The 14,107-nt window shown below is 46.3% G+C and overlaps 1 protein-coding gene across 1 annotated transcript in view; it reads left to right on the forward strand.

The window, feature by feature from the left end:
- Positions 1 to 3,966: 3,966 nt before the first annotated feature.
- The window catches only part of EGF (epidermal growth factor), a gene marked incomplete at both ends in the record, with an annotated part of 40,468 nt that continues 30,327 nt past the window's right edge, over positions 3,967 to 14,107 (forward strand). Inside the window, 5 exons of the mRNA XM_084251994.1 lie at positions 3,967 to 3,988; positions 4,239 to 4,483; positions 5,216 to 5,397; positions 6,090 to 6,317; positions 7,014 to 7,216. Of these exons, the coding sequence (XP_084108120.1) occupies positions 3,967 to 3,988; positions 4,239 to 4,483; positions 5,216 to 5,397; positions 6,090 to 6,317; positions 7,014 to 7,216 (880 nt within the window). The remainder of the gene's footprint in view (positions 3,989 to 4,238; positions 4,484 to 5,215; positions 5,398 to 6,089; positions 6,318 to 7,013; positions 7,217 to 14,107) is intronic.

Here is a 14,107-nt window from a genome sequence, read left to right on the forward strand (position 1 = left end):
ATGTCCAGTGAACTGGAGCCTTCCTGGGAGGGAGAATTTTCCTGAGAGTAGCTGCAAGTGACCAGGTGCGGGTACTGCCCCCAGCTTGGGGCAGCAGGGTAGAAGGGAAGCCAGTATTTAGGGGAGAAGGCGCACCCTGCTGCAGAAAGGAACATGACCACACAGCTTTGGAGACTCAGGGAACAGCCCCATCCCTGCCAGGCCACCAGCTACTGTCTGCATGCCCTCCAGGCATCCTTGCCCATGGCTCAGCAGTGCCGCCCCTGAGGCAGGTGGCTGCAACGATACCTGCAGGTGCACCCAAGGTGCGCATTGAGGGGACTGCGCCTCACTGCAGAAGGAGCTCAGGTTTTAGAAGCACACGCACATCCTTTCAAACCCATGCCGCTTGCTAAATATTTGCATTATCTTGGATTATGGCTAGAAATAATAATATCCACCCCACCCCACTTCGGGATTGGCTGGGGATCGCCCAGGGATCGCCCGACACAACAATGAAATGCACAGAGCTAGCAGGTCGTGCTCAATAAACTTCCTCTTGGCTCCCCAGGTCTTGGCTAAATCTTGGATCAAATCAAACCCTAGGGTGTCAGTGACATGACACGGCCAGACCCCATGGGGTGCAAATACTCTGCCTCTCTGTCCTTAGTGCCTCGAAAGTCACTGGGTTAAACAACCGGCTTGACTCTCCTGCCCTCCCGCTGCTGCGCACCGCATGGGTCACACCTGCACCCTACCCCCACTCTCCTGAATGTCAGGGGTAGTATTTCTCCTCTGCAAACAGAATTACATTCTACCTGCCTTGTTTTGCCCTTGGCATGGACACAAACCTCCTCTGGCAAGCCTGACTCGGCAGGAAGAACACTTTGTGATCCAACATGATTCGGGCAGCTTCGCACCAGGCTAGCACTCCCGTGCCTGTCCCCATATAAACCAAGTGAGACGACAAAGAATGCGGGTTTCTTTTCATCCCCACTCTCCCCCATCCTGCCTGCGTTTTGTTTTGTTTGGGGGTGGACTGAGTATTCTGTGAGCTTCTATTTGAGCTACAATTAGTGAGGAGAGCAATAAAGAAAACCTCTAGCTAGTGGCTTCTGAACGTGCAAAACTCTGCCTGGGAGGAGAACCATTGAAAAAAAAAGAACTAACCCTGTTTGATGTCTGCACCTGAAGTACATACATTAATTTTCCAGGAAAATAAAGGCAGGATGCATACCTGCCAAGCCCCAGAGAACTTGCGGCTGGAGGGATCTTGGGCCACTGAGTTAGCCAACAGGGAGATCGATTTTAGCTGTAAACACTGAAAGCACCAATATCAGCACTAGCTCAGGCTTGGCCAGCTTCCCAGTCATGTGCAAACCAGCATAATTCCATGATCAGAGTCCTGTTTGTTTTTTCAGGAAGAATTATGCTAAAGGTTGGTTGGTTTTTTTTTTTTAATTCAACTGCAAAGAAATTACAAAAATGACCTTTTAGGTACAAATTATGAATGCAACTCTCCCCCCACGGCTTGTGATCTTTGAGTTTAGTGACAGAGTTTACATTTTGGGGACAGACCTGGGTTCAAATCCCAGCTTTGCAGCTTGTGAACGGGTGTCTCATTTTCTTCTCTGTGAAATATATATAATTACCAGCCCTCCTTCTCAGACTGCTGTCAGGACTTGTTGATGAATTTGTTTTCTTTTTCTTTTTGCATAGAAGAAGTGGGGTGCAGGCCAGAGGTGCTAAGGGTGGGATGGGGGGAGTGAGAGGATTCACCAGAGGCAGAGTGGGGGCCAGAACAGGTGGATTGACTGAAATACACCGCTGAGGGGAGCAGCAGGCAGGACAGGAGAGTCTGCTGTACCATGTGGGTCAGCTTCCTGGCAGGGGATCAAACTCAGGCCATAATGGTGATGGTGCTGAGACTTAATATCTAGGCTACCAGGGAGGCCCTATGTGTTTGTTTTCAATGTTGACCTCGTGTTCGAACTGTTACTGGCAGGGTGAGAGGCACCTGCCTGCTCTAAATAGGTCTGCATCTGCTGTAGCAAGACAAAATATTCTCTAATGTATAAGACCTTCAATGGAAAGGAACGTCAATACAATTAGAGAGAGAAAGAAGAGAAGAGAAAGAATAGCTTACAAATCACCCAAAGTTACTCATCCTCTCGAGGGTAAATGCCCAACCAAACAGGGTTAGGCCAAAGCAGGGCCACGGAGGCCTGAAAGCCTGCCACGAGTCTAAGGCACCTTCTGGTGGGGACCCACAGGAAAGGGGCAGAAGGGATCAGGCAAGTCTAGAAGGAAAAGAGCAAAATCAAAACCAAGGTAAAGGTGTAGACTCACACTGATGCTTCTTGCTGTGAGACGTGGCTAAAATAATCCAAAGAAAGCCACCGGGGACAGATCATGTAACCGGGGGTCCCCAGAAAAAGGGGAGGTCCCAAGTTCCCTGCCACATACAGGGAGGGTGGAACTGAGCAGGGAGGAGAAGCTGCAGAGGAGACTGGAGAGGGAAGGAGGCAGGATGGAGAGCAATGAGGAGACCTGGAGGAGGCACATGGAGCAGAGACGCATGAAGAAACTGCTCCTGCTTCTTGGTCCTGGACTGGTTGGAACAGACGTGGGTGAGAGACCCGTGGGAAGAAGAATAATGGCAGCTTTTATCTGGATTTGGATTTTGCTCTTTTCCTCCCAGACTTGTCTGGCTGTTTCTGAATCTTTTCTGTGGGTCCCTGTCGGAAAGTACCTTAGACTTGTGACAGGCTTTCGGGCCTCCGTGGTCCTGCTTTGGGCCAACCCTGTTTGGCAGGGCATTTACCCACAAGGGGATAGGTAACTTCGGGAGCTTGATTTGGAAACTTTGTTCTTCCCCTTATCTTTGTTGCACACTAATTGTATTAAAGTTCCTTCCATTAAAGGTGTTATATGGTTGGTCTTGATGCAGCGGAAGGCAGAACCTCTTCAGAATGAGCAGGTTTGGGGTCCTAGGGTGCCCCTCACCCTGTCCTGTAACAATTACAGTCTGTTCTTTTGTCAGCAACTAATACAGAAATCTGCACAGAGTGTATTACTGCAATTTTAAGGAAATCAGAATTAGAGAAAATACACAGTTGGATGAAAGTAAAGGTGTTCCTAATATATCTCAGCTTATGGCATTCTGTAGAATAAATAGCCAACGTTTACTGAGACCTTACTATAGATCAAGAAAAATTCCAAGCACTTGGCAGGAATTAATGTATTTCGTCTTTATAATATTAAAAAATGAGGTCATGATACACATTTCCAGGAGAGGACTACTACCACTGTCATCTGTAGCCCCCAGATGACTAGCTATGGCTTTATGCTGCCTTTTCGAGGTTTTCCTTCTCCCTGCAATTCATTGCCACAGTAGGGTGTGTTATCCCAGCATTCTAGTCCTGTGCCCAGACCCAACAGCGGCATGAATCTAGGACTGAGACCTTGGTTGTGGGAATTAGCCATGACAAATGGCCTTTGTGCAGCATCCTACAATTAATGAAATACTTTGCATCTTTGATTTCTTTTTCTTTCCTCAATAATCCTCTGAAACAGGCAGGGAGGTTCTGTGAGAGGTCTGAGGAGCCAGTGGAGCCAGGACTGGACCCAGGCTCCTGGGCTCAGAGCTTGATGCCCCGGCCCTGTCTCCTCTGACCCTGATTCTACAGCTGCAATGTCAGTGGAGACTCTGCTCTCCTCTTGGGTGCAGGGGCCTGGGGTGTGGAAAGGCTGTCGGGAGCATGAGTTGAACTAAGTCTCACAGACATTTTAAATGACTCCTATTTCAAACTCTTAAGACTACTGTTCTTTCCTCCTGCATCTCTATTCTGCTATGGCCTCTAGTATCTTTTGACTGCAGTGCATAATCCCCGAGGAAGAACATGTTACTCCATAATCTTGTTTGGTTCTCAAACAACAAACATATATTATGTCCATCAAGGTATTAACGTTTGATGTTCAAACAGAATGGAGGAAAGCCAGCAGGGAAGTGAGAATTAGTTAGAATCCTCCAATTTTCTGCTCCTCCCAGTGGGTCCAAAATTTCTAAAACAGTGTGAGAGAAACCTCCCTACCTTCAAGGGGAGGAAACCAAGGAAAAAACCTGACTGCAGGGAAGGAACTACCCCCAGGATAACAAAGGTGATGACCTCTGTGTGGGTGTCAGCTGGGGATTTGTGGGGTGGCCTCCCAAGAGAGGTCCAGGTCTTGCCAAGGGGAAGTATTTTGCTAAACGAGAGAAAATAGCGACAATATACAGTTTGGTGTCTTTTTTCCCCACTCAGGTCCTGCACCCTTCTTAATTTTCTCCCACGGAAATAGTATCTTTAGGATTGACCCGGAAGGAACTAATTATGAGAAACTGGCGGCTGACGTGGGTGTATCGGTGATCCTGGATTTCCATTACAGTGAAGAAAGACTTTATTGGGTAGATTTAGAAAGACAACTTTTACAAAGAGTATTCCTGAATGGGACAAGGCAAGAGGTAAAGTATCATTTCCTATGGTGTTTGGGGGATATTTGTACAAACTGACGAGCTGGATATAATGGGAGTTTGTAATCCATAGATAAATTGTGATAAACAAAAATGTTCCCAGACATTGCCGTATGTACCCTGCGAGGGAAAACTGCCCCTAGCTGAGAGCCATTGGAATAGAAAAACAATCATGTAAATAATCTCTTTTAGCCACAAAATGGTCATCTCACCTAACAGTCTTACTTCTTTCCTTTTTTTTTTAATTTATTTATTTATGCAAGAACTGGGGTACAGGCCAGAGATGCAGGGGGATGAGCGAATACACCAGAGACAGAGTGGGGAGCACAACAGGCAGACTGACCGAAATACACTGCTGAGGGAAGCAGTGGGCGAGACCAGAGAGGTCTGCCACACCATGTGGGTAGCTCCCTGGCCGGCTAGGAATCGAACCCATGCTGCAGAGGCTGCAGACACCTTCACAGCGCTGTGCTCAACCTGCTGCGCTATAGGGAAGGCCCATCCTACTTATTTTCAAAATTACATTGACATCCTCCCTCTCTCCCTCTGGGAGCTTCTAAACACCGATGCCAGGTTCATGAGCTTGTTCAATGACATGACATCACTATGACACATATTGCATATCTACATACATATTAAATACACCATTACATATCTACAAATGCCTAAGAAATATTTGAATTGGAATGTAATTTATACCCATTTTGAAATTTGATTTTACAGAAAGTATGTGATATAGAGAAAAATGTTTCCGGAATGGCAATAAACTGGATAAATGAAGAACTCATCTGGTTAAGTAAACAGGAAGGAATCATCGCAGTAACAGATATGAATGGAAACAATTCCCATGTTCTCTTAAGTGCCTTAAAACATCCTGCAAACATTGCAGTTGATCCAGTACAAAGGTAAATTATGCATTTTCCAACATTGCCATGTATTTCAAAATCTGATGAAAATACTTAGAATCATACCATCTGAACTCAAAGACCTTCTTGTCAAGACCACGACCCTCTTGTATGTTCTGGAGACACCATTTCCAACAGCATGGGTATTTAGGCTTAACTGAGGCAAGCTCCTTCATTTGGAGTCCAAATATATAGCATTTCTGATGAAGACCTTATTTCTGGTTATAGAAACATAACCTCCATCTAACTTGAAATCACATGGAATTTCTGTAACAGGACAATAACTACTCACTGAATTAAATTTTTATGTAAGGGCTTCCCTGGTGGCATAGGGGTTAAGTCTCAGCAGTATCACCCCTGAAGCCTGAGTTCGATCCCCAGCCAGGGAGCTGACCCACAGGGTGCAGCAGACCTCTCCTGTCTCCCTGTTGCTCCCCTCAGCCATATATTTCAATAGAACTGCCTGTTCTGCCCCCCATTCTGCCTCTGGTGAATCCTCTCACCCCAGCACCTCTGGCTTACACCCCCGTTCTTCTGCGCAAAAATAAATTTAAAAAATCTGAATAAAATGTTTTTATGGAAAAGAATGAAATAATTGCTGTGATATCTAGCAAGTGCTGGGGCAACCGAGATCGAGCATAGAAGTGACTTACTTACAGTACATCACGTCTGCGTGATGTGTTCCTCCTCAGGTTCATATTTTGGTCTTCAGAGGCACCTTGCAGCCTCCACAGAGCAGATCTCAAGGGCATGGGAGTGAAGACACTGTTGGAGACATCAGGGAAAATAGTTGCTGTGTTTCTCAATGTGCTTGACAAAAGGCTCTTCTGGACACAGGACAGTGGTTTGGGAAGCACTTCCCAGATTTGCTCCTGTGATTACAATGGAGGTTCCGTCCACATCCACAAACGCCTTACTCAGTAAGTGTTGCTTTTGGTGGGAAACAAACAACTGCCATTTGAAGTCTGTTTGAGAAATTAATTTTACTTTTGTCAGTGAGTTTGGAGTCCGAGCTCAAGTCCCGGATTTACCATTGATGGGACGAGTGACTTTGGGTCGGTCACAGGACGTCTCCTGCCCTCAGCTTCCTTTCCTGTGGGGACAATCATAGCCAATATCACTTGCTGTTGTCAAGAATAAATAAATAAATGCAAATAAAACTAATAAATGGTATTGGGCACATAGTATATTTTCACATGTTAATTTTCATAGTTACTCACTGAGGATGACCATATATTTTGGCACCTGTCTTTCATTTGATTTGGTATCTTGCCGGAAACTGACTCACCAGCTTGTGGCAAAGGCATAAATGAGTCATGAATAATTGATAAAACCAGAAGTCGACTCATCCTATTTCCTATTTTCTTCCCTTTTTAACTGTCATCACACTTAGGTGCTGACTTGCAAAAGAATAAGGCAATGACTTCGGAGTTCTACTTATTCAGATGGTGTCTATAAACATAAATGTTTAGTTAATATCTGTTTCCAAGCCTAAATGAGAAATGATGGAAATAGAGGATTAACATTCAAACAACAAGGCGAAAGCAAGTGAAACTTGAATAAGCTCAGGAAGAAAGCGTCAGCATTCCTCATGTTTTTTTCCTGTTGCTTCGTAGGCACCATTTATTTTCAATGTCCCTCTTCCGTGACCGTATCTTCTACTCAACATGGAAAAAGAACACAATTTGGATAGCCGACAAGCACACGGGGAAGGACATGGTCAGGATGCACCTCCGTCCATCACATGTACCACCTGCTGGAATTAAAGTCCTGCACCCACTTATCCAGCCCAAGGCAGAGGCCGACACTTGGGTGTCTGGTGAGTCATCTTTTACCTTGAACAGCATCTGACACTTAGTCTCCACCATCTACTTCACTCAAGTCACACACTTAAGGGACATCCTTAATTTCTCCCACTGCGTCACCTTCCATTTCCAATCTAACCCTAAATCCTCCCCATTCTACCTCCTAAATGCACCTTCAGACATCGACTTCTTTCCTTTATTGGAACCACCATAGTTCAAAAAAACCAGTATCTGTTGCCTGGTCTATAGTAGCAGTCATTCCACTAGAATGAGAAGACATTTAACAAATTGTTGAGGGCCTCCCTGGTGGCACAGGGGTTAAAGACAGCGCTATCAAGCTATCACCAGCCACTGCTGCACAAGTTTGATCGCAGGCCGCCAGGGAACTACCCACATGGCTCAGCAGACCTCTCCTGTCTTGCCCCAGCTCCCCTCAGCAGTGTATTTCAGTCAGTCTGCCTGTTTTGTTCCCCGCTCTGTCTCTGGTGAATCCACTCACCCCTGCACTTCTGGCTTACACCCCAGTTCTTGCATGCATGCATAAATAAATAAATAAATCTTTAAAAAACGAAATAAAACAGGGCCTCCCTGGTGGTGCAGGCAGTTGAGCGCCGCACTGTGAAGCTGTCCGCAGCCTCTGCAGCGCGGGTTCGATCCCAGCCGGCCGGCGAGAATCCTACATGGCACGGCAGACCTCTCCTGTCTCACCCCTGCTCCCCTCAACAGTGTATTTCAGTCAGTCAGTCTGTTCTGTTCCCCGCTCTGTCTCTGGTGAATCCTCTCACCCTCCCGTGCATCTGGCATGTACCCCATTTCTTGTCTAAAAATAAATAAATCTTTAAAAAAAAAACCAAAAAAACAAATAGTTGGGAAAAAAGGAGAAAAAAAACCACCTTAGGGCACTCTTTCCCTTGAATAATATCACAGGAGACAAGTTCTAAAGAGATATAACATCTGAGTGCACCTCGACTCTCTGACAGACCTCACCTGGGCTGCCCCTTTGGCGTACGATGAGCAAATCCTGAATGTTTTAAATCAGTTTTGTCTGTGGCTTAATTCTAAACCAGACCTTTGCAGCATGATTCTCACTGTGCCTTGAAGTCTTTTGCCTTTTTTTGTTTGTTTAGAAAAAAATTGGTCTAGCCTCAAGAAAGAGGTCTGAGGTAGTGTTACAGGGCAACCCCAATTTTTTTTTTAAGATTTTTATTTATTTATTTATACAAGCACTGGGCACAGTCAGAAGCGCAGGAGGGTGAGAGAATTCACCAGAGACAGAGCGGGGAGCAGAGCAGGCAGAAGGACCGAAGTACACTGCTGAGGGGAGCAGCGGGCGTGGCAGGAGAGGTCTGCGCGCCATGCGGGACCCTCCCTGGTGGCGGGGAATTGAACCAGTGCTGCAGAGGCTGCAGGCGCTCAACCGCTGTGTCACCAGGGGAAGCCCGGCAACCCCAATTTTTAATGGGCTGCCCGACTGTGGGTCCTCACCCACGGGCTTAAAAGGGACTTAGAATGAGACTCGACTGCAGGCACACACAAAAAGGTTAATAAAGGGGTTACTTGCAAAAAAGGGCAAATGAAGAAAGGAATAACTCAGGGAGAAAGAGAGAGATACATTCCTGAATGTGCCCTACCAGTTCTGCTGAGCTGGAACCCCAACAGCACGCTGAAGGCTGGTGGGAAAAACTGAAGCGCCTCAAGGCCCACACGTCTGGTCTTCTAGGGCGCCTGGCTGGTGACCCCACCCTCGGCTCACAGCAGCCCTCCCTTCCTCCACCAGGACATTATGGGATTTGTAGGCCTTGGTGTCTTGGAGCTCTTCAGCTTGAGGTGGGGGAGGAGGGAGTCCATAAAACCCGTGATTGTGGAGTTCATTCAGGACAGCCTTTCCCCTCAACAGTAGAAATAATATTTTGGGGGGCCATGTGTGTAACTGGTGGCTGAGGCCAAAGACTGTTACAGGTGGTGCCCTCAGAGTAGGGGTGCTGGTGAGGCTAGATAGCCCCAGAGAAAATGCTAAAATGTATCGCATTTTTGGGGTACAGACTGATAAAAAACATAAAGGACCACAGAAAGAGCCCCAGATAATTCAGTCTTGGGGATTCAGCGTTTGATTTTTCAGCATTTTTGGATCTTCAGACATTGTGGGGTCAGCAGTTTCGGGCCTCACTGCGCCCACCTTCCAGGAGGCTGCTCCGGGCCTCAGGAGGATGTGGTGAAGCCTCCAGGCGCCAGGAAAAATTTGGAGACTTTGCAATTAGCCGAGAGAGCGACACTGTTCCGGGTTTTGCTGCTGTCACAGCCTGGCAGGGAAGGCGAAGACCTGAGCAGGCGCTTGGCTGGGCTGTGAGAGTGGCCGCTGGCCGAGCTGCTGGGCCGGGTTGCTGCTTGGATGTGTGTGTGTGGTGCTGCGCTGGGCCCCAGGCAGCTCCGGGGGCGCCTCCTGTGCTGTCTACTGCTGCCTTGGTGAGTTGGAACCCGGCCTGGAGTCTGGTGCTGCATGTGGGCAGCGGCAGGAAGACCTGCTACTTTGGTTTAGGGCTGAGAAACACTGGACACTGCTTTGGGTGAGCTAAATGGCCACTCTTGGCCTAAGTAGCTCTTTGTTTTTCTCTGGTTTGTTAGATAAATCCCCTTGTTCTCTGAGCCTAACTAGTCTTGCAATTGCGCACGCCGGTGAAGTACTCAGACAGTGACTGGTGAACTATTTGGGCACGTCCTTGGCCAGGTATAGTGCCCCTGGCTGCCCTGTATCATTCGGGATAATGCATAGGAAGTAAAGCAGGAAAAATGTGACAGCTTGTATTGTTTAAAAAATAATACAAATGACCATCATTGCTGAGTGTGTACACAATTATCCATCCTGAGCTTTACCTATAGTATCTCAATCTTCACAACCCCAGGAATTGGCTGTGATTATTAGTACCATTTTGTGGATTTAGAATTTGAGATTCAGAGATATGGATACCTCAACAGCTACTCAAGGTCACACTGTGGTGGAAGTGGAATTTGAACCCAGGCCGACAGCCTGCTGCTTCCGCAGCTACAGTCCCACTATGAGCTGTCATTTCTTCTCTTAGAAGGATCTGACTTGTCTTTGGTAGACCTGTCATGGGCATATTCCTGGCCTCCTGGTGAGATGCTTCAGCTTGCGTAGCTCCCGGAGCTGCTCACTGGAAACAAAAGTCTTTGCAAGAATGATGGAGTTTATTAGATCATCAAAGTGAGGATCCCAACCTGGGGAGTAAACCCTCCGATTTTACTCCACGAGAATTTTTCCAGTGCACACAAATATGAACTTAGTTAATGCAGGGAGGAAGAGTGAATCACTGACATTCAGAACGTGATTCCTCTTGATAGGAGAGGCTCTAGGCTGGTGTTAGTGGAAGGCAAGGCAGGGTTTAATTTTTTTCCTTGCTGATGAATGACCTGCAGAGATGCAAATTGGATACCCATTGTTTCTTTCTTTCTTTTTTTTTTTTTTTCCACCTGAAAACTCTGACTTTACCTTCAGGCAGTGGATTCCTGCTTGTGGGGTGGAGCCTGTGAAGCAGCTTTCCTCTCTGTGGACTAGGCTAGGGGCAGGGACCCTGGAAATGTTATATGTTTATGGAGGCAAAACCTTATTTCTCTCTCTTAAATTTTTTTTTTTAATTTTAGGAACTTTAGTTGGTGTGAGGTGCATTTGAGGCTTTTCTAGCTACCCTATCAATATCACCTCTATTATCTGAACCTCAGAGTTAGCATGGGAATGTTAATAACATTATTTTAAGTTTCACTTCTTGGGTGTTTGATGTTCATAGATATTATTTTGCAAAACGTCCCAGTATTTTTGCTTTCTCCTGTATTCTTGAGATGCAGATGGAAGGTTTTTTTTTTTAAGATTTATTTATTTATGCATACAAGAATTGGGGTACAGGCCAGAGGTGCACGGGGTGTGAGGATTCACCACAGGCAGAGTGAGGAGCAGAATAGGCAGATATACCCAAATACACCACTGAGGGGAGCAGCGGGTGAAACAGGCGAGGTCTGCTGTGCCATGTGTGTAGCTCCCTGCCCGCGGATCCTACTTGTGCTCCAGTGGCTGTGGATTGCTTCATAGTGCTGTGACTTAACCCCTTGCATCACCAGGGAGGCCCTAATCTTCACATTTCTAATCGTGGGGTCTGAATACTGGGGGGTTCTGTTTACTCGCAAGACTGGTTCAGTAAATGGGTTCAAACAGAAGAGACTAGAAAGCTTTTGTGGAGACGGTTGAGGCTGGCATGAATTTGAGGCAGGAAAAATGGTGTGATCAGAGGAGAAAAGCAGGACAGAGGCTCCCCTGTGTGCTGTTCGAGAGCTGGTTGAGGGAGGAAGCCACAGCCATCCTTGGTTGCAGCGAGAGCCGTGTGTGCAGGGATGATGGACACTAAACTCCACGATTAGGAGCTTTAATTTGATCTCAGAGGTGATTAAGCACCACGGCTGGGCTGTAGGAAGGATGTTATCCAAGGTCAGCAGCAGCCTTCAGAGTGCTGGCTTCGGCCTATTTTGAAGCTAAAGAACAGCAGATTAAAGAGATTAAACAAAATTACAGCCCTCAATCCTCTGCTTTGCCACTTCCTCAAATGACCTTTGAAGGTGTTTGGTGTCTGAATTCAGGTCACGGCATCAGCACTGCCACTTAGAGGTAAGAGCGACTACTCTCCTGTTTATTATGTTTGTCACTGCAAAGGGATGTACATTGTTAATAAGTCATCAAAACTAGAGGGTAGCGTGGCCAGCACCATCTGACCACGGGTTTGAGTTCCAGTTTGAGGCTGACTGGAAATTCCAGGAGTTGCATCGGGGTGGCGTGATTGGGGTCTTGTGCTTGGGTTCCAGAGGGGTGTGGTGCACACCCGGGCATCATGATGAATGCACAAAAGATGCTAGACTTAGTCGTGATGATGATGATGGACAGATGCCAGAGCAGGTGACAAGTAATGCACAAGTCCAAAGGAGAAAAAATTAATACTGGATCTAGATATCAAAGAGAAAAGCATTTCCTGGCTCCTAGACATTAGCTGTGTTCTCATTAGTCTTTCTGCTCTTTGTTTATGTTCCAAGCAGCAGGTAAGGGTTGAGAATCTTTAGAGGATACACTTGGGGGAATTTACTACCAACACCTGATTTCTGGATCGAACCTTAAAAACATTTTTGTTTTTTTGGTGGGCCTCCCCGGTGGCGCAGCGGTTGAGCGCTGGGTTGCGAAGCTGCTCGCAGCCTCTGTAGCACCGGTTCGATCCCCGGCTGCTCCCCGGCCACCGGAGGAGGGTCCCACACGGCGCGCAGACCTCTCCTGCCGCCCGCTGCTCCCCTCAGCAGTGTACTTCGGTCCTTCTGCCTGCTCTGCTCCCCGCTCTGGCTCTGGTGGATTCTCTCACCCTCCCGCGCTTCTGACTGTACCCAGTGCTTGTATAAATAAATAAAATAAATAAATAAAGATAAATCTTTAAAAAAAATTTTTTTTGTTTTTTTGGTGAGGAATCTCTACTTTTATTTCATGGATTAAAAAATGAAGAGCAAAGAGATCAAGTGATTTGAAGTCAAAGGCAAAACAAGACCAATTAGTTTCCCTAATTCTGAATCTAGTGGCTCTCTATTATACTAGTTTGGAAATATTTTTATAAGGGATATATACAGGAAACATAATTCCTCCTTTTTTTTTTTGGCATTATCTCAAAAAGTGGTGGTACTTTGGGGCTATTAAAAGGCCAAATCAGAACTTTCTGGATTTTTATTGTTGTGCACTTTTGAAATTCGTACAATTTAAAGTTAACAGCATGATGTGCTTTTTTAAAAAAAAGCAATATGAAATGGGTGCATTTTGTCACCAATAAATTTATAAATTTCAAATTTTAGTCATGTACTTTAAACATTTGGGTCATAATGTTTTTAATTTTGCTTAATTAAAATTTGGATGTGTGAAGCATTGGGAACATGAATGGCAATGTAACTACTCATGATAATTAGCAACAAAACTGTAGACAAGAAGCATAATTTTGGGAATTAACATCCAAAACTATTCATTGTCAGACTTGACTGCTGAAGCAGGCCATACTCGCTGGTGTTGCATAATTGGCAGGCCTGACTTTGCCTTTCATTCTGTTAAGAGATCTGAATAAGCACTTTTAAAATAGCCCAGAATAGCACAGACTAGAGAAAAGATTCGGCTGTAACTGAGATGAAGCTGGGCTGTCTCATGAGAAGGTTGTGCCTGTGTTTCTTTGAGTGTGGTGTGAAGATTTTGCATCTGGATATCTTCAAACCTGGTAAAAATGCAGCTTGCAAAGCCTTTCTGTTGATTTGCCCAGGCAGACTCTCAGCAGGGCGTCCTGCCCTCCAGGGATTCTTCCTCTCCTGGGGTCATTGTCACCTGACTGTTCCGGGTGTGACTGCCCAAGCACAGACCTGAAATCAAAGGGAATGGTGTACTGAGTCTGTTTGTAAGTGGATAAAGGGGGCCAGAGGGACCTCCAGTAGAATCTGGACCCGGGTCTGCGCTCAGGCCCTCCGTGGTGTCCTTTCTTGTGCCCTTCTCAGGCAGGCTGTCCAATCCTTCTCTTAAGCTCTGAATCATCTCTATTCACAAGAGCTCCCCGATCTCAACAGGCACCCCCTCAGCCTTCCTTTGCTGTCACGTTTGTGGCCTCTATAGCTTCCTGGATCCCGGCATCTGCCCTGAGACCTGAGCTTATCTCTGTATTTCCCAGAGCTAGTTATAAAACCCCTGGCAAAAAATAAGAAGGAGCAAAATTTGAACAGGACACACTTGACTGGTTTAGTCCTTGACTTTGGCTCTGAAAAACAAAGGTACTGGGTTAGCCATTCGGTGTTGCATCTATTTGACAAATTCAACCCACACACCTACCGCCCCGAGCAGA

Source organism: Talpa europaea, assembly GCF_964194135.1.
Source record: "Talpa europaea genome assembly, chromosome: 13".
Lineage (NCBI taxonomy): Eukaryota > Metazoa > Chordata > Mammalia > Eulipotyphla > Talpidae > Talpa > Talpa europaea.